Source organism: Patiria miniata, unplaced genomic scaffold (genome assembly GCF_015706575.1).
Source record: "Patiria miniata isolate m_02_andy unplaced genomic scaffold, ASM1570657v1 HiC_scaffold_1, whole genome shotgun sequence".
In the NCBI taxonomy this organism is placed as follows: Eukaryota; Metazoa; Echinodermata; class Asteroidea; order Valvatida; family Asterinidae; genus Patiria; species Patiria miniata.
Window position 1 is genome coordinate 28,706,872 of NW_024037047.1, and position 18,594 is coordinate 28,725,465.

Sequence of the window (18,594 nt, forward strand, 5' to 3'; positions counted from 1 at the left end):
AGTGTGTGTGCGCGTAAACATACTGCATAGACCAAGTGCGACACCCGACTCAGGCCAAGTTTAAATTCAACTCAAGCGTGAAATAAGCACAATATACAAAGCTCTCTTTTAAATAAAAAACTATTTTTTATCAAGTGTAAGCCAAGTTGCAATTGAAGAACAAGTTTCTGACTTCATTTACATGTACCCATCTACTGATATTCTAATTAAGATTTTGTAATCAAGTTTTTCAGAATTGCAAAATCTTTTGTAGTTGTTGTTAATCATGATAAATAACGTCATCAAACAACCCAGGTTGTTGCTTATATGGCTTGTCTTGATACTTGCTCCTTCCCAGGGCATAAAGGGTAATGATGGCAGACATTACATACTGGATCTGCTGAGAACGTTCCCACCAGATATCAACTTCCTGCCAAGTAAGTCCTCCATTTACAGGAAAAAATTAAAACTTCGGCAGCATTCTTTAACTATGATCCCCCATGCCTGAAACTAGGAAAAAATTTGCCAATTCATGAGCTTTTGATTTATTTGATTGTCCATAACTACCAAAGTTTTCTTGGCACATTATTGTACTTTGGATGAACGGAAGTATGAAAACAGCTTCTTAATGGTACACGTGGCAAATTTCACAAACCAAATATTCCTAGTACATCCTAGTTTTGAGTATAGCATGATGTTCAACTCCCGCTCTTGTCAGTTTTCTTTGTTCACTGAAAACAAATGAAGTTTGGTCAATTAATGTCAAAATGGGCCTTCTTCACGAGTCGGCCATATTGAATTGAAATTGAGGTAAAAATCTTAAATTTCAGAACTTGCGAAGAGAAATAAAAACAAGTTTAATTGATGATAAATTCCAATCTGCTTCAATGAATAATTTAAAATTTGTAATTAAACATTCCCTAATGCTTTAAGCCATATTAAAAAAAATTACTGTAAAATAAGACTGCATTGTGCCTGCATAAATAGTCTGGCGCCATCCCATTCAACAGTTAACAGTTAATTAAATACATTCAGGGTCAGGGAACTCAACAAAAATGGCCAACTCGTGAATAAGGCCCATTGCTGATGATGAAATTTTTAAGCACTGTTTTTTTGTTAAACTTATGCTAAAAATAATAATAATAATGAGGTGCTCCTTTAGTACTTTATACCAAAGGTCTCAAAGCGCTTCACAATTATTACCCCTGTTCATCAGGCCATGAGACCATTCATCTGCAGCAGCTGGAGATCAGCGCATTCTGGTCTCTGCCTTCACAGGTACCCATTTATACTCCTGGGTGGAGAGAGGCAATTGTAGTAAAGTGTCTTGCCCAAGAACACAAGCACTGTGTTCCCCATCAGGGTTCGAACCCACGTACCAAAACAAACCACCATAACCACTGGACCACAGCACTCCACGAGTGCATTGCATATGGACAATCTTAAATCTTTACTGATTTAAAGAGTATTTTATGTAGTCAGCACATTTGTTTAATCACTTTTAATGTGTGTGTTCTGGTTTTAGTTGAAGGAGAGGAGCTAAACGAAGATGTAAAAGCTCTTGATTTCCCCCGCAAGCACCGTCACAAACTCTGTTGTCTACGACAGGAGCTCATCGAAGCATTTGTTGAGTAAGTCTTCCCTTTTCCATTTGTCTCTCAAGCGGTAGTTTGTTTTGCAAGGTCTCCACAAAGACCTGGGCCTAAGTTAATTGAGCTGGTAGCAAAAAAACATGTAAAACACAGAAATTACTTGCTAATCGAAAAACATGTTACCTGCTAGTCCGTAACTGGTTCTCAGCTTGTGGACTAATTCGACAACAGCAATTTTTCTGCGGTAGCACCAGGCTTGTGCGATTCGTGCTTGGGTAGTACGCACGCACTGCGGGCTCCTTCAACCAATAGGGTTACAAAAATGGGCATGCGGAAAATCCTTAAAGAAAGTTTTTAAAGTTGATAAATTCTGGTAAATCATTATTATCTCCACTCACACTGTATCCAACTACAAATTTGTCATAAAAATATTTTCTTATTTTTGGGCGCATTTTAAAAGGGTTCATTGTGCACTTCGAAATAAAATTTTAAAAATCATGCCAAAATAGAATTTCTTTGGGACTCTGTAGCGGGTGCGTAAACTCAAGATTTATGAACAGAATGTTTAGAGCTTGATGACATTTCACTTTGTGAAATTTGTGGTAAAACTTTGGCTCTAGCAAAGCACTAGAGGCGAAAAATCAAAGTGCGCCACGTTAGGGGCCGTGCCACGTTAGGGTACAACAGCAATACATGCTTAACACATAAAGTTGCAATATTTCTGCTTAACACATTCGTGAGCTTTAGCCCTGAGCCTCATTTAATATCACCTCGAAGCCCACACGTTTTCTACTTGTCTGACCCATCAGCCATTTCATACATATCATAAGCAGTAAGTTCAGCAGAGAGTACATGTATGTATGGACCAAAACATTTCTGACACAACAGTGAAAAAGTCTGAGGCAAGTGGAAGAATTTGCATTTCAGGCTAAGAAAATAGGGTCAAGGTCAACGTAAACTTTCTGCCTGCTATTATTCAGCTCTATTAAACTCATGTTGATTTGAATTTCTTTCAGGCATCAGTATATGGTGTTTGTCCGCCATGCAGCTGTCCTATTAATGCAACAGCAGAAGCCGGAGACAGAAACTGCTTCAAAAGAGAGCAACAACAATGCCAATCAGACTGAATCTAATATAGAGGAACAAAAAGACGATCAAAAAGACGATCAAAAAGACGATCAAAAAGACGACCACAACACAGCAAAGACAGAAACATCCAAAGAGCAAGACGTTATTCTTGAAACTCCCTCCCATGAAACAAACTCGGAGCCGGAAACGGAGGAGCCAAAGGACAAACTCAACGGACTTGAGGAATCCCAGGAGGATGGCGAGAAATCCACGGAGGATACATTGAAGGACAGTTTGAAGGACGCGGCCAACGCAGTCCTGGCGGGGAAGTGTCCCATGCTGAACGGTCTGGACGTGACCGGGATTGATCAGTTGGCTGAGAACATCAGCAGTGTGACGGAGGAGGCTGCGAAGGCGCTCACCGAGTCACAGAAGAAAGACATAGGTGAATATGTTACAATGTATTACATTGTATTACATTGTATTTATGATAGACCCTGATGGATTTAAGAGGCATATGTTTTGGGCGGTTTGGGGCAGTATAGAGAGTAACGGGGAGGGTGGTCTGGGGCCCAATTTCATAAAGTTGTAAAGCAGAAAATAGCCGGGAACCAATCTCAAGCCCTGAACATTGCATTACTTTTTGGCTGGTAAAAAAGGTCATGCATTGTGAACTCTTGCCAATTTTGTTTTATTTAAAAAGTATTTGGTTATCATCAAGTTCTTTGTATTCTGTGTCCGTTTGGCAATCCAGTTGACTCGGGTCACAAGGAGGTCATTGCCAAGGCAGCCAAGGTCGCGGGGTCACTGAGCATGACAGAATTTGACATCCGCTTCAACCCCGACATCTTTTCGGAGGGCGTGACGCATGCTGACCCCGATGTAGGTATCCAGCCAGACTAGGACGGAATAGTAGTAGTTTCCATGAGATGTAAAATCTAAGGAGAAATTCTTGTCGGGTTCCCACAGACTTGGACAAATCCTGGAGAATCCTAGAAATTTAAAGCTATCATGGAAAGTCATGGAAAAGTCGTGGATTTTTTTTACTAGGAGTCATTCAAAGTTGATATTCCAAGACAAAGCCATGGGAAGAGTACGTGATGATGTGTAATATTTTGGCAATGGCAGTCTTCCAGTTTGCATTCCAGTTTACTATACATGTACTTCCTCTTTATGCATACTTGTTGCATGTTCAATGCACCATTGTGATGCTTTTGTGGTGCTCAGTGGTCTTGTGTCAAACTGGAAGGCTGAAAGGTCGTGACGTCCCTGCCAAAACAGCATAGGATTTGGTCACGGAAAGCCCCAATTTTGTCGTGGTAAAGTCATGGAATTTCAGTTAAGATGTCAGTAAGAACTTTCAATTTTGGTTGGAGCATTTGACATTGTTAACGATGAGCATTACTGAGCATTGTTGAAACAGTGAATTCAGAAATATAATCCTCCTTTTTTTCTTTCCTTTAAAATTACAGAGCGAAGTTTTTGAGAGGGAAAAGCGAGTGGTCAAGGATGCTGCTAGGTTTCTCCTCGTTGGCCAAATTCCTACATTTGTAAGTGTTTACTCTTTTATTTTTTGATACAGCCATATAACCTAATCTTCAATACACAAGTCAGTCACAAGTCGGGTCAGGTCAATAATGAAGGAATGCCATTTGTAACATTTTATTTGAACAGCTTATGTAGGGCCAATGATTTTCTGTTTCAGAAAAGTGCAAATTCTGTTTTCAAAAATACTGAATTCCGTTTCAGGCTGAAAAATTCCGTTTCACATTTATTCCATACATAAAAAGGCATTTAAACATATACCATGTACACAGTAAATAATTCCAAGACGATAATGAAATAGTCATTTGGTTGGAGCGCGGGAAAACTGCCCCAAAAAGATTTCTATTTTATCAACGGCCAATCAGTGTACAGACATAGTATTTAACTTCACCACAGTCAAGTCGTATACTGCACTGCCACTGCCACACACGCAAGAAACATGCAATAGCCGTACAGGCCAATCCCATGACGTCACCCACATCAGCTGGCCGAAGCGAAATTCATGTCCGCCATTTTGTTTTCGGTCTAACGTTAGCGGCAAAATAGAATAGTTTACGCATGGAGGAATAAGAACACACGGTAGATTTTGGACCTCAGCACAACATGCATTTCAATAGAGCCAAAGTTAGATGTTATACGAATGGTTGATTGATTGAACAGAGAAAAATAAACCTGCCGATGGAGCAAAAGAGACCCGCGAGAGCGTGCCGTGAGTGTGATGATTTTCACCGTTGCGCTGAAAAACAGCTACGGCATGCGTCGGGACTGTCACTCCCATGACTACACGTACTACGGTAATGATCTCGTAACATTTATTGCTCTGATCTTGAACGTTTTTGTCCCCCTAGAATCGTGATATAAACACCGCTCATTTGTTGTATGGCTCGTCTGTTCAATCAATCATCAGTAATTCGTTTTGTACTCAATAAATTTAACGAAATTATGTTTTTTTATCAATAAAATTGCAGAAATTATTTTCTTCAGATTTAAATTCCGTTTTCCGTTTCGAGGAGCAGATTCCGCGAATTCCGTCCTTTTTCCGCGATCGTGGAAAATGTTTGGCCCTACTTATGACTTGAAGTCTAAATGAGTTGTGATTGACTTGTGATTGGCTTGTGATTTTCTTTTATTTGACTTGTGATTGGCTTGTAATGGATTTGTGATTTAATTGACTTGTGATGGACTTGTGGTTGACTTGTGGTTGACTTGTTAAATTGTGGTTGACTTGTGATTGACTTGTGATTGACTTGTGTGTGACTTGTGATTGACTTGTGATTGACTTGTGATTGACTTTTATTGACTTTTATTGACTTTTATTGACTTAGACTCTTGAGTTCATGGTAGTTCTTCCCATCAATGAACATCTAGCTTAAATCTCTGTTTTTGCTTTCCTCTGCCCATGATTTTACAGATACGTGAATGTTTGGAGCATAACCTAGCACCCCTGGATGGTTTGACCCTGATTGAGGCATTACATCAAAGGTAAGAAAACTGAACATTTGATATTCCCCCTAAAAAACAACAACGAGGGCTCAAAGTAGGCTTAAGTAGGCTTGAGCAAGGTCTAGGTCTGTCTCATTGAAAATATGCGTCGACCCGCCGACAATAGATGTAGCCGTAGCTATGGAAGACCGTTTTTGAACGGCCTTATATTGGATGAATTTGTGAAAATGGTCCTTGTAATAAACATGCTTAATCCATTATCGCTATGTATTTCATTGTATTTATTCCCATTGAATTCATTAAACCACACAGTGGTTGGGGCAGTTTATGGCAGTACAAGGAGTACCAGGCATGGTGGTTTGGGGCAGAACAGGTATAAATGGGTTAAAAGATAAAAGTAAAGAGCCTTGGGAAAAAAACATGAAATAAAGTGGTTTCTGGTTAGTTCTATTTAAATTGTTTTACTCGCAGAATGTTGCCTTAGAACTTTGTGCCAGAAAGCACATCTCTGCTGTTGTTTATTAACCTATCGCTGTAGAATCCTGGCAACGCAACTTATGAAATATTGTCCAATTACATGATATACAAATGGACGCGGAACGCGCAAAATCTGAGACAAACAAATCTTAACATACAAAATTCCATAGGGTTGTCTAAGGGGCGTTGCTAACTTGCAAGCAGCAATAGGAAATTGTCTTCACACTTTTTCAGCCGGTGCATATTATTATTTCATGAACATTTGTATTGTACTTTTGCAGAGGCATCAACGTTCGTTACCTGGGTGTCATAGCAACGATTGTTTCCACAATTCCCCCTCTGTCCTATCTACATGTAAGTCAAATTCCACATTGAGCCCGGTTTACTTATGATTCAGCCTGTATAGTGCCACATTTTTGTAAACATTGTTTAAAAACAAAATCAGTTAATATTATTGTCTGTAGAGAAATCTGTGTCCAAAAACATTTTGGGTAGAACACTTGTCTGGTAAATCCAAGGCATAGTGTTCAAAACTTGGTCTGGTAGTTTTTTTTTATGCATCTAAGTAAACCCAGCTTGGAGGCTGCTTGTGAGTGAAATCATCATTAGTGGTTACCTCAAACTTTTAACCATACACAGAGGTTGTTAGTGAGTGAGATGATCATCCGTGGGGCCAAGCATCTCTTCAAGACCTTCATGCAAGGAGTAGGCATGGTCAGTCTGTCGGCAGCCATCAGCCACTTCCTCAACTGCTTCCTGGGCTCGCTGCCCAATCCGCAAGCACCCAAGGCTGATGACGAGGTGAGTGCTGTTGGAGGGGGTAAAACGTTCAACATCGAGCCTTATGTTTTAACGAACTTTTGTTTAAACTGAGGAACATGTTAAAAAATGACTCGAAATCAACCTGCTTAACTGCTTTGCCTGAAAAAGAGTAAAACCTGGATCACAGAATGTTGCTCAAGTTTTGTTTAAAATTGGGCAAACATGGTTATGAACACAGTTTGAAAAAAAAAATATAAACATTTGTGGGATTTTTTTTTGAATCTGGACAATTTAGGGCATTGTGCAGCAAATTCATTAAGGGTTTCATGGAGGCATTTCCACACAAACCGATTTATACGAGTCACAGAAGTGATCCAACCAAAGAGCTATATTAAATTACAAGAGCGCTAACTCCTCATTTGTATTCCCGGAGATATTTTGAAGCCGTTCTGGGCGCAGACATTTTGAGCTCATGTGTGTGTTTGTAGAACACAATGCAATTAGATGGAGTGAATTTTGAATGTGTACACTATTGTGCATATGCAAACAACTTAAGCAGGTCATGACGGGTAAAAATGTCATGTCGTGTACGTTGTTTACGCAGAGCAAAAAATGCTCATTTACTGATCGTGCATTTCGGTATCAGGTGTATCGGCTTCGATAACGCACCTCTATAGAATACAGACCCAGATATACAAATAGCCATACAAAAGCCGTACAAAATTTCAAGTTTTCCATAGGTTTGTGTACAAATATGGATGCACCCGGCAGGCATTACTTTGTACATCGAGTCAGTGCTCCGGTAATTTAATATAGCTGTATGGATCCAAGTTAGCATGCTAAATGCACATGTGACACTGGAGTGTGTGATAGTGTGACCTTTCTTTGTAGTTGTGCTAGAAGAATGCATTCTGTTTTGTGACCTTAAGGTTGCTGACGTTCTGGTTTCTTATGTATGTTTATCTGACTGGCTTGGAGGTAAAGGTAAGTTTTCTTGGAGACTTGTCTTTAACTTTTTTTTCTCTATTTTTACAACAGATGACCAACGGGCATGGAAAGAAGAAGCGAAACAAGAAGAAGACAGGCAGACTCCTAACTGCCCTAGGACATGGTAGGCTCCAGATCCAAATTAGTTTTCTTAATTTGAATTTTCAGTTGTCTTTTCTTTGGAAAATAATGCTAGGTAACTTTCCACTGAGTATTGAAACAGTGTGGTCAACATAATTAAGTATCTACCTTTAAGGCAATATACAACTTTTGCAACCATCAAAAAACAACTCCACCAAATTATTATGAAATACCATACTTGAATAATAGTCTCAAGCATCCTGTGAAATCATGGCACCTGGTGTGCTGTCATTTTCAAGAAAAGTAGAATTTTGTATCAATTTCCAACGATGGTCGTCTGACTATCTTTGATAAAAACCTGACCTTTTTCAAATACTGCCCCCAATTTACCAAATATAGTTAGTCCACATTTTGTTTGTAATTGGTTACACATCCGTGAACGGGTGCAAGCCAGCTAGTCTGGTTTCCTGACCTGACAAGTCCCCGACGTCTATAAATTGCTCAGGGAACCAGACTACAACAACAGCATCTTTTTCTTGGTTTTTCCATCATCTATGAACACAAAACTTTAAACAGGTCAGTGTAACAATATTTGCTATAAAATACTAAGCCCCAAATCCATCCATTTCTGAAAATTACAGCAAATGCAAATGTTGTATATTACCTTGAAAATGGATAGGGCTTTAAGCAAAACACCTCATAATGTTTTTGAATCGTCCTTGTTTTTGCTACAGACAGCATAGTATGGGCCAGCCTCAACCCACTGGAGATGTGGACCAACTTAAAAGCCGAGGTCAACGAATATTACCACTTCAAAATAGAGTGGTAAGTATTGATTGGCCTGTTGCTTTACATTATTCCCTGAAGACTCAACATTGATCCGTGGTGACTTGTGATCGATTCATGGGGTGCTGTAGTCCAATGGTTATGGTGTTTGACTCACGTGCGGTGGTACATTGGCTTGAATAATTACGGGGAACATGGTGCTTGTGTTCTTGAGCAAGGCACTTTACTACAATTGCCACTCTCCACCCAGGAGTTTAAATGGATACCTGGGAAGGTACAGACCATATTGCGCGGAACTTGAGCTGCTGCAGAAAAATGATCTCATTCCTGATGAAAAGGGATAATTGTAGAATGCTTTGAAATTGCTATATAAGCACTACATTATTGTTATTATTATTGTTATTATTATTATCATCAACTTGCAATTACTTGTCATAATTTTGTGATAGGGGAGTGTGGCCTAGTGGTTAGGGTTCGTGACTCGTGATCAGAGGGTCAGGGGTTCGAATCCAGCTGCTGGCCATATGTTGTGTCCTTGGGCAAGCCACTTCACTCCCACTTGCCTCTCTCCACCCAGGAGCATAAATGGGTACCAGCATTAGCTGGGATGGATGGACTAGCATCCCATCCAGGAGGAAAAAGAAAAATTCTCAGTTGTTTTAAACAAATGAAACTGGAGATGTACACCAGCCTGATGAACCATATTCTTAAGACAAAGTTTTTTTAAAACTATTACGATAGGCTTGTAAAGACCTGTAATGACTACATGACTAGATTACACCTCTGTCTTTGCTTGTTACCATCACTGAAAAAGCTAATCTACACAAGACAAGTAAAATACTCGGACAGTGCACTCATACATTTGTTTTTGTTCAAACTCTGTCCCTCCACAGTGACAGTATAGACTCAGCCATCGAGACCTACAACTTCCAGAAAGTGACCCTCCTGCGAGAGTTCTGCACCAAGTGTGGTGTGCAGCTCCTCCTACGAGACTACGACTTGGACGCCAAGCACCGGGCCGTCTTCAGTGAGAATGACATCATCAATGTCTTCCCCGTGGTCAAGCATATCAACCCCATCGCCAGCGATGCTTACAACTTCTTCCAGAGCGGACAGGCCAAGATCCAACAAGGTTTGGACACAATTTTTGTTTTGGAAAAAATAAAAAGGTTTTATGAAGCAGAGTTTAGAGGCCTGTTCATACCTTATTTGAGTGTGAATACCGAGTGAATTTTAACATCATAAAACATAAATTAAATTTGTCCAGAGTTGAAATGTGAGGCGTTCTGTCAAAATGAGACAGAACTGGGCAGAGGTCGAAATGAGTGTTTGCGGGTTTTAGAAAAGAGACTAAAATCATCCTTACAATACGTTTTGCTGCACTTCAATCGGAAATTCCGTTGACAAATAATGGTTGTTTAAATGTTGCATTTATCAACATGTAAAAAGAGTAAAACACTTAGAAAAAGGCCTTTAAAGTTTTGAGTTTGGTATTCGTGAAAATGAAAAATGCCAATACTTTTTCCTTAAAAGCACTTTTTATTGCAAGATTTCATACTATTTCTTACATATATGTGTGGTAGACATATGAAAGATTACAACTATCAATTAATCTGAAAATTGCACTACGGCTTGTGCCCAGTTCCGTCCCATTTTGCCAGAATGCCTCACAAATGTGTTCAACTTATCTGACGTTATTGTGTAGAAATCATGACTCGATGTCAGTTATTCGGATTCGCGTTTAGGTTTACAAAAAGCATGTACTGGCCTTTTTCTGATAAACTTGATAACTGCATACATCACAGAACTCTGGTAGGCCTAGAATTAATCTGAGGAATGGACCAATCCGGTTCGTAAGTGTGACGTCATTTCAACTTAGCCAGCGGGCGCTAGTAATCAGTGGTGCATGTGCGTGTATGACGCGGTCACTTACGAACCAGATTCATGCAATCTTTTTGACCAATCATAGCCATGCTTGTACAACCAAATGTTTGACAAACGGCCAACATGCATGCACTTGCATATACAGGGTGGTCTCAAAAAATGCAACCTCATACTTCCAATATCCAGGGACCCAAACCACTGATATGTATGGCTAGAACATGCTGTTAGAAGGAAAATGATACCAAGAACTCCCGATTCGTTTAGTAGTTTTGATTCTAGCGCCATTTTTTTGTGAACCAAAGTCAGGGGTTAAGATAATCCTTTAAACATAATAAGAATAACCCATGTTTCCATGTCTTTTGTTAACAGATTTCTGAAATTGTTTTTGTCTTTACTTCAATTTTACTTAATACTCAAAATTTGACCATCAGTTCACCTGAAGGAAGGCTATGAGTTAATCAACGAAGCACTGAACCTGTTCAACAATGTCTACGGTCCCATGCACCCAGAGATTGCTAGCTGTATGCGCAACCTGGCACGACTCCACTACCTCATGGGAGAACATCCAGAGGTAGGGGTTAGACTAATACATCAATCACAAGTAGGAGACATGTATGTGTATGCCTCACTTGGCCAAAATGTTCATTACGATATGGGCTCCGTGCCCGAACACGAGGGGGCGTTTTCGACCACTTTTTAAGGCTCCAGTGGGGGACACACAGCGTGTGCTGCAAGCCTTACATACTCATGGGAAGACCTTTGTTTCCCTTCATTTGTTCTCCTTTGTTCCTATTGAAATCTCAAACTCCATAGCTTTTCCCTTATGGGGTAGATAGACTTCATTATGGGGTCTACTGTTGTATTGTGTTTTCTACCTCATAAGGAACCATGTACATGTACTTTACTGGTCACACGTCTCCTCAATATTTCCTTTCTAAAAATATCCTCCTAGCCAAGATGGTTAGTCTCCTCCATAATTCCCTTCTAAAAAATATCCTCCTAGCCAATATGGTTCGTTTCTTCCATAAGTCCCTTCTAAAATATCCTCCTAGCCAAGATGGTTAGTCTCCTCCATAATTCCCTTCTAAAAAATATCTTCCAAGCCAAGATGGTTTGTTTCTTCCATAATTCCCTTCTAAAAAATATCCTCCAAGCCAAGATGGTTCATTTCTTCCATAATTCCCTTCTAAAACTATCCTCCTAGCCAAGATGGTTAGTCTCCTCCATAATTCCCATCTAAAACATATCCTCCAAGCCAAGATGGTTTGACTCCTCCGTAATTCCCTTCTAAAAAATATCCTCCAAACCAAGACGTTTTGTTTGTTCCATAATTCCCTTCTAAAATATCCTATTAGCCAAGATGGTAAGTCTCCTCCATAATTCCCTAATAAAAATATCCTCCTAGCCAAGTTGGTTAGTCTCCTTTATAATTCCTTTCGAAAACAACGTCCTCCAATCCAAGAAGGTTTGTGTCTTCCATAAATCCCTGATAAAAAAATACCCCCAACCTATTGGTCAAAGGAGCATGGAATGTGTGTTAGCACATTAGCAACTTAGTCAAGGCTTCTAATGGTGAATGCCTGTTTAGTCTGTATGAGCACACGACTTGTAAAGTTCCCCATGTTTATTTGAAATCCTTTTCTGTGATAACTTTTGACTGAATAATTTGCGGTTTTACATGTTAATGTAAAGGAGAATCTTGGTTTTTTTTGTGTGTGTGTGGCCAGGCTCTTGAGATGCAGCAGAAAGCAGTCATGATGAGTGAACGCTGCAACGGAGTGGACCATCCCAATACCATCAGTGAATACGTGAGTAGCTTCATTGACAGTCTAGAGTTGAAAGAAAATGTCATCCTTTTTAAAATGAAAACAAGTACCAAGTGGTACAACCCACGGCGGCTGGGTAGCAGCGAGGCCAGGTAACGTGTGAAGACGGCTATACGGCACCGTCTGTGCACCCGGGCCGTACCGGTACCTTGAGAGTACAGAAAATGAAAAGGAATGGGGCGTGATCTAATATGCAAAAAGTATGCAAATTAGACCAGTTTATTGCGAAACCAGTGTTTGAATGCAAAGCTGTAATACTTGAGTTGTATGTATACAATATATGGCCGAGTGTCCACCAACCAACCCACCCACCCACCAACCAACCAACATAAGCAGCTGAAGCCCACGGCGTGTTTCACATCGGCGTGGGAAAAAAATTTGCCCTGTTGTTACCAAAGCTGCCGGAGTAAAAAAAATCCACAGGTGGTCGCTATTTCTCATTCTGTTGTTTAGCAAGACATGAAATGTAAATGATGTTTAAGATTAGGTTACTAAGTTCACTTCAGGTAAAGAGCTTTATAAAATAGCACACCTTGTTAGACATTTGTTTCAAGATATTTCCAGTTCCAACAAGACATGAAATGCGACTCGGATACGTGTACTCTACTGCTTTGTAGATACTGCTTGATTCCACAACATAGACCTTATGCACAATGGCCACATGTTCCTCTAGGCATGAACCGACATTTATAGTAAAATTATTACTAACTTGAAATACAAAAAGCTCACTCTAAGATGGCTGCTGTCCATGATATGATATCTCACACTTTCCTTACTACTCTTTTTGTAAAATAGTGTAGCATCACTATTCATTTATTTTTCCTTTGGTTGTGACTGTAGATGCATCTAGCCCTGTACAGCTTCGCCAACGGTCAGGTGACTAGCGCCCTCAAGCTGATGTACAGGGCCAGGTATCTGACGTTAGTCGTCTGTGGCGAGGACCACCCAGAAATGGCCCACTTTGATGTAAGTGGGACTCAAAATCTAATAAAAAAATTGCTTGTTTTCCGTAGAACTTTTGTCTATTATATCCTAGTTTTTTACCCTTGCCATAAACCCCTGGCATACTTGTTTTAACCTTCCTTATTTCTTTAAAATCTCTTTATTTTAACGTTCAAAAGACGTCAAGCCCCGTGTAAAGTAAAAGTAGCGTGGCGCTACCTTCTTATTTCACTCAAAACCCTTCAAAACCCTCCCAGTTGATTGTTAAGAAACTGTGAGAGTTAGGGTTGATTTTAATTTTTTGACAAAACAAGGCCATTCAAAAATTATTTAAGATTGATTTATTGACATTGCATACTCGTTTTCAATAACCTGATTTACAGTTTTGTAAAAGCAGCCCAAACGTCAAGTAGTCATATCTCACTGAGTCTCAGAAATGTTGTCAAGTGCAAGTTTTATTCCTGTCCTCTTTCCAGTTACCTTAGAAGCTTATTACTTATTCATTTCATAGACTAGCCATTAAATTACAAAGAATTGAACTATGATTCTCACACTTAACTGATTCTATTGGTAATTTGGTTGATGATTCAGAGCAATATAGGCCTTGTTCTGCATGGAGTGGGCGAATCGGACCTGGCCCTCAAATTCCTAGAGCGAGCCCGCGAGACCACCCTCAAATACCACGGTGCCAAGAGTCTGAAGGCAGCACTCAGGTAAAGCTCAAAATACTCTGCCACAGTTTGCAAACTCGTCCTCTTAGAAATTCTTTAGATGTTTTGGAAAAGAAAGTCTGCCATTCTGTTTAAGTCTTCAAAATCTGACTTGGACTTTCTTGAGAAACTGGTTTAAAGTGAAAAGTTCTCTTTGTTTTACTTCTTTTCTAAGTCTTTCGCCTGGAGAGGAATTTTTTATGGAGGATCAGTTATGGAAATCATCATAAAATTGTTGCTGTCTTTGTTTTAATAGTCACCATCTTGTTGGGCGTGTCTACTCATCTCGTGGTGATTTCCGCACTGCCCTCAGAAACGAGAAGGAAGCCTACACCATTTACAGAGAACAGGTGCGTTGAGTCTTGATTGAGTCTCGCAACTTTAAGTAATAATGATGGTGGTGTGTTAATAATGATGATGCAAAGTATTAAGCTACATTTTAAGATTAATCTTTAATTTTTTCACAACCAAAAAAAAAGTCCTGTTTTTTTCTTTTTGGACTTCTCTACAACCCTCTGAAAAAAAAAGGATTTTTATTTGGGCACAAACAGATCTGCTTTGTAAACAGACTGGCTCCTGGTCCATACATAATCAATGTCTCATTCAAAAGTGAATAACTTTTGTATTGCTAAAAAAAATACCATTTTAGAAAAAAAATCTATTTTTCGAGATGAAACTCGAAAATAGCACGGGTAATGCAACTTAAATATAAAATGGCTGGACTTTCTATCAGTCGAAGTACAATGTAGTATTGAGCATGCGAGTGTGACCTTCATGCTTTTGCAGTACCACCGCAACAGTGTCTTGTAATTGTGGGGTAGCTGGATTGGTCCCTCAAAAAATTACAAATTTCTTTTTCTTTAATCCACCTGTGGGACTTTTCTTGTGTTTTTCCCTCAATAGTTTGGTGAGCACCACGAGAAGACCAAAGAGAGTTCTGAGTTCCTACGTCAGCTCACACAGCAGGCTGTCAACTTCCAGAAAACGGTATGCGCTGAGTTCATTAACCCTAACCACCCCCAGCCCTTGTGTTTTGTTGGAATCTGTTGGGAGTGAGTACTGCACTAGTAAACTGATTATGCTTTACATGGGGTCAGGCATACCACCATAATCAGAGTCCAACAGTTTGGGTTTAGAGTTTACCATCCGGTGTTTGGTTTATGCAAGAGTGAGGAAGGTTCCTGGTAAATCACTCAAGGGGGTTAAGGGGTAAAGACCATCAGCACTGACTTTCCCTCAAAACTTTTAATCAAACCTTTTTGTTTATTGCATCTGGGTTAGTTGGATTTGGGTGATTTTCAGGATAGCGAACACAGAAGTAAAACTTCAGATTGTGAAAAGAGTTGGGATGGGAGCTATAATTTTCAGGTTGCCACTAGTTTTTGAAAATCCCCCATCAGTTACGTCCACAGCGACTTATTTATGGTTCTTTGTTTCACTCTCATTTTTTTTTTAGATGAATGAGATCCGCAAGGGCAACTCGCGGGCAGCCATGCACCCAATCCCATTCAGCCTTCCGTCCATGTCTGGTGTCCTAGATACCCTCAACATGATCAACGGTGTGTTCTTCATCCCAATAAGGTAAGGGACCAGACTAGAGAAGTGATCATAAAACACATGAGCGAGAAGCTTATGAATTGAACTTTCGTATCCTAGATTTTGAAAGTGCTACATTCAGAACTTCACTAAAACAATAGTCCCAACATTTGGGTTTTGCTTTTTTTGACTCGCCCTAAATACTTAATATTCGATCATCAACCAAATATTCTGTTAAAGCCCTTGACAGTTATTGATAAATACTTACTACAAAACACTCCATATCAATCGCCGCAAGCAAATCTTAACTGGCGCACTCTTCATGCAGCTTTTGAGTGGCGCGGCACACATTTGCAGCTGACAATTTTAAATATCTGAATATTCGATCAAACACAGTTTCGGGTAATCGAATACTAAATTATTCGAAATGGACAGCCCTAGTGTGAAATTTCTATGAATTGTTTAAATGATGAAAAATAAAAGAGTGATGTACCAAGTTGCAATCTCTTTTGTGAGTGTGCGTGGTTCTGAAAAGAACAGGGGAAACTCAAATGGTTCAGACAATATGCTCTGCCCATCATCATCAAAAATTGGAACTTATTCAAAAAAAGGTTAAACATTTGTGAAAGTAGTTTCATAATTGAAAATGAAGGCACAGTTTTATGGCTCTGGTGAGTCTCTGCTATCTGTTGTCAAAGAGGCTGCACTTTTATTTCATAGGTAACTAATGAATTTGAACCCCGGCATAACCTCCCCAACCCCATCAAAATTCATCCCCTCAATTTGGGGGATGGCGGACTTGGTCCATTTACTTAAAGACAGTAGGGAGTGTGAAATTAAGGGGGAAAAAACTGAGAACATAAGTGTCTTGCAATGATTTAAAGGAAACACTGAATTATTCATTATATTGCCCCTAACCCCCCTAGGAGAAAAAATAAAAGGCATCCTGTACGTAGTACAGCCATGACATTTGGCCATGGGTTAGCAGAAATGTAATTTTAGCCGTTCACCTCAATTTGCATTCAGTAGAAAAACCCTCTTTTCACCAACATCACTCTGAGAAGGTTGAGGAACAGCGTTTTATAACTGAGGTTTCGCTACCAGAAGTAGCCATTTCCAACAAGATACCCCCGACTGCTATTTCCCAGGTAGCGCCCCTTGAACAAAGCTATTGACAGAAATGGAGAACCTCCAACATAGGGCTGGATAGCTCAGTCGGTAGGGCACTAGAATGGCAATCTGGAGGTCGCAGGTTCAAACCTTGCTCCAGTCAATATCTTTGTTCAACTTTAAAGTTATTTTTGAAGTCATATCAAATTTTAACTTGATATTTTTAAACTGGTATTCCCCTGTTTCAGTGTCAAGTCTAAAGGACTTGCCAAGACAAGCACCACTGCTACCACCAAAATCATCACTGCTGATACCGAAGCCCCCTCCGATAGCAAAGTGGAATCACCCGGTCCAAGCTCTGGCAAGGCATCACCTACTATGGAGACGGAAGGGACCACTGAAAAGGGGGAGGTTCTGAGGTAACCTTCAAGTCCCTCGTTAGAAGGTTTTTTTCATAAAGGTTAGTTGCAGGAGGGGAATGCATATAAGCATGTTGTCTCCTCCGAAAAAAAATTCTAAGAGTTGAACGCAAGAGATGATTGGCTGAACGGAGAACAATACAACAGGGATCTGGATGTGAACTCTCCCCCCTGATTGGTCGAGCTGTGGTCATGTGTGTTGACGCTCCAAATGTCAGTGTCGTGTAGTTGATGATAGACCATGTAATTTGGGTCTTGTAGTTGGTGTCAGCTGGGTTTTTCGCAAAATTAGCAGACTCAGTAATGCATGACAACAGGATTCATAAAAGGAAGACTCCGTTTTTGATCAGAGAAAATGAAATGACAAATTAATATCATAATGAAAATTTTACTGTCTGGTTGTGCAAGCAACTATTGACAAAATTTGTTCGGTGTGGGTTCGTTTTATAAATACATTTTGAACAAACGCTTGTCTGTCTCCACGAGCTGCACAACTGTTAAAAATCTCTTTTTACCACAAAAAGCAAAATGTTGGACATAATATTTATGTCTTTTTAAGCTGTTATTGCAAGATTCAATACGGTGCTCCTCAATTGGTTATGCATTATAAAGTCTTAGGAAATAAAATAATAAATATGAAAATCTTAACAGATAAAAAAATTGGAAGAATGTAAAATACAATTGGCATGGTTGAAGAATATTAACGAAAAGGATTATATTTAAAAAATGATGAATATATATAGAAATTGAAGTGATTTAATGAAATTAGCATTTTCCAGTTACAACCTTTGTCTTTTAGATACCATTCCTAAACTGGCAGTTTTTTAAGCTAGTGTGCTGCCGTCGTAATGCAATTTAGGCTTCACGTCTTCCACAAGTGTTCCCGTTAGTTCGTTAGTGTTTTCTTGCAGTTTTCTCGTAGCTTAGCTTGTTGAAGTTTTAGAAACCTGTGGTAGTGTACAAACAAATTACAATTTGGCGGACATTTTGTTCCCAATTATGTTAACACTGATAATTAGAAAATTTGATGTTTGGAAAAACGTTTGGAATAATAAGCTTGAGGTTAAGTGTTTCATGTATTTCCCCAAAGCACAAAGTCAAACCCTATTTTTGTAAGTGTTCGCCTGAGTGAAAAATGGTAACACTTATTTAAAGTCTTGATTGTAATATTTCTGTTAGCCTGTTAGCTTCATACCAGTGAAAAAGCGATCCAGCCAAATCAGTACGACAGAATTCTAGACAAATTCCAGAAAAAGAATACCTATCTTCCGTGTGTTAAGTCTAGAATATGAAATATCAACAGGGAATCCAATTTTGAGAGTTGGAATCATGTCATCACAAGTCAGTCATAAGTTCTCCAGTTTCAACTCAAGTCACAAGCTTTTTAAATAAGCTGTGGGGAAGGAATTACTTTGGCATTGTTTATCCACTGTGACTTGTGACTGAC

The 18,594-nt window shown here is 39.5% G+C and overlaps 1 protein-coding gene across 1 annotated transcript in view; it reads left to right on the forward strand.

Annotated features, from left to right (window-relative positions):
- The window catches only part of LOC119727929 (clustered mitochondria protein homolog), a 57,320-nt gene extending 39,205 nt beyond the window's left edge, over positions 1-18,115 (forward strand). Inside the window, exons 14-32 of the mRNA XM_038200012.1 lie at positions 338-416; positions 1,505-1,610; positions 2,588-3,084; positions 3,394-3,521; positions 4,112-4,189; positions 5,596-5,666; positions 6,386-6,458; positions 6,744-6,905; positions 7,905-7,977; positions 8,669-8,759; positions 9,614-9,852; positions 11,036-11,175; positions 12,332-12,412; positions 13,271-13,396; positions 13,964-14,085; positions 14,339-14,432; positions 14,986-15,069; positions 15,539-15,663; positions 16,977-18,115. Coding sequence (XP_038055940.1) covers positions 338-416; positions 1,505-1,610; positions 2,588-3,084; positions 3,394-3,521; positions 4,112-4,189; positions 5,596-5,666; positions 6,386-6,458; positions 6,744-6,905; positions 7,905-7,977; positions 8,669-8,759; positions 9,614-9,852; positions 11,036-11,175; positions 12,332-12,412; positions 13,271-13,396; positions 13,964-14,085; positions 14,339-14,432; positions 14,986-15,069; positions 15,539-15,663; positions 16,977-17,151 — 2,544 coding nt within the window. The 3' untranslated portion in view covers positions 17,152-18,115. The remainder of the gene's footprint in view (positions 1-337; positions 417-1,504; positions 1,611-2,587; positions 3,085-3,393; positions 3,522-4,111; positions 4,190-5,595; positions 5,667-6,385; positions 6,459-6,743; positions 6,906-7,904; positions 7,978-8,668; positions 8,760-9,613; positions 9,853-11,035; positions 11,176-12,331; positions 12,413-13,270; positions 13,397-13,963; positions 14,086-14,338; positions 14,433-14,985; positions 15,070-15,538; positions 15,664-16,976) is intronic.
- The last annotated feature ends 479 nt before the right edge of the window (positions 18,116-18,594 follow it).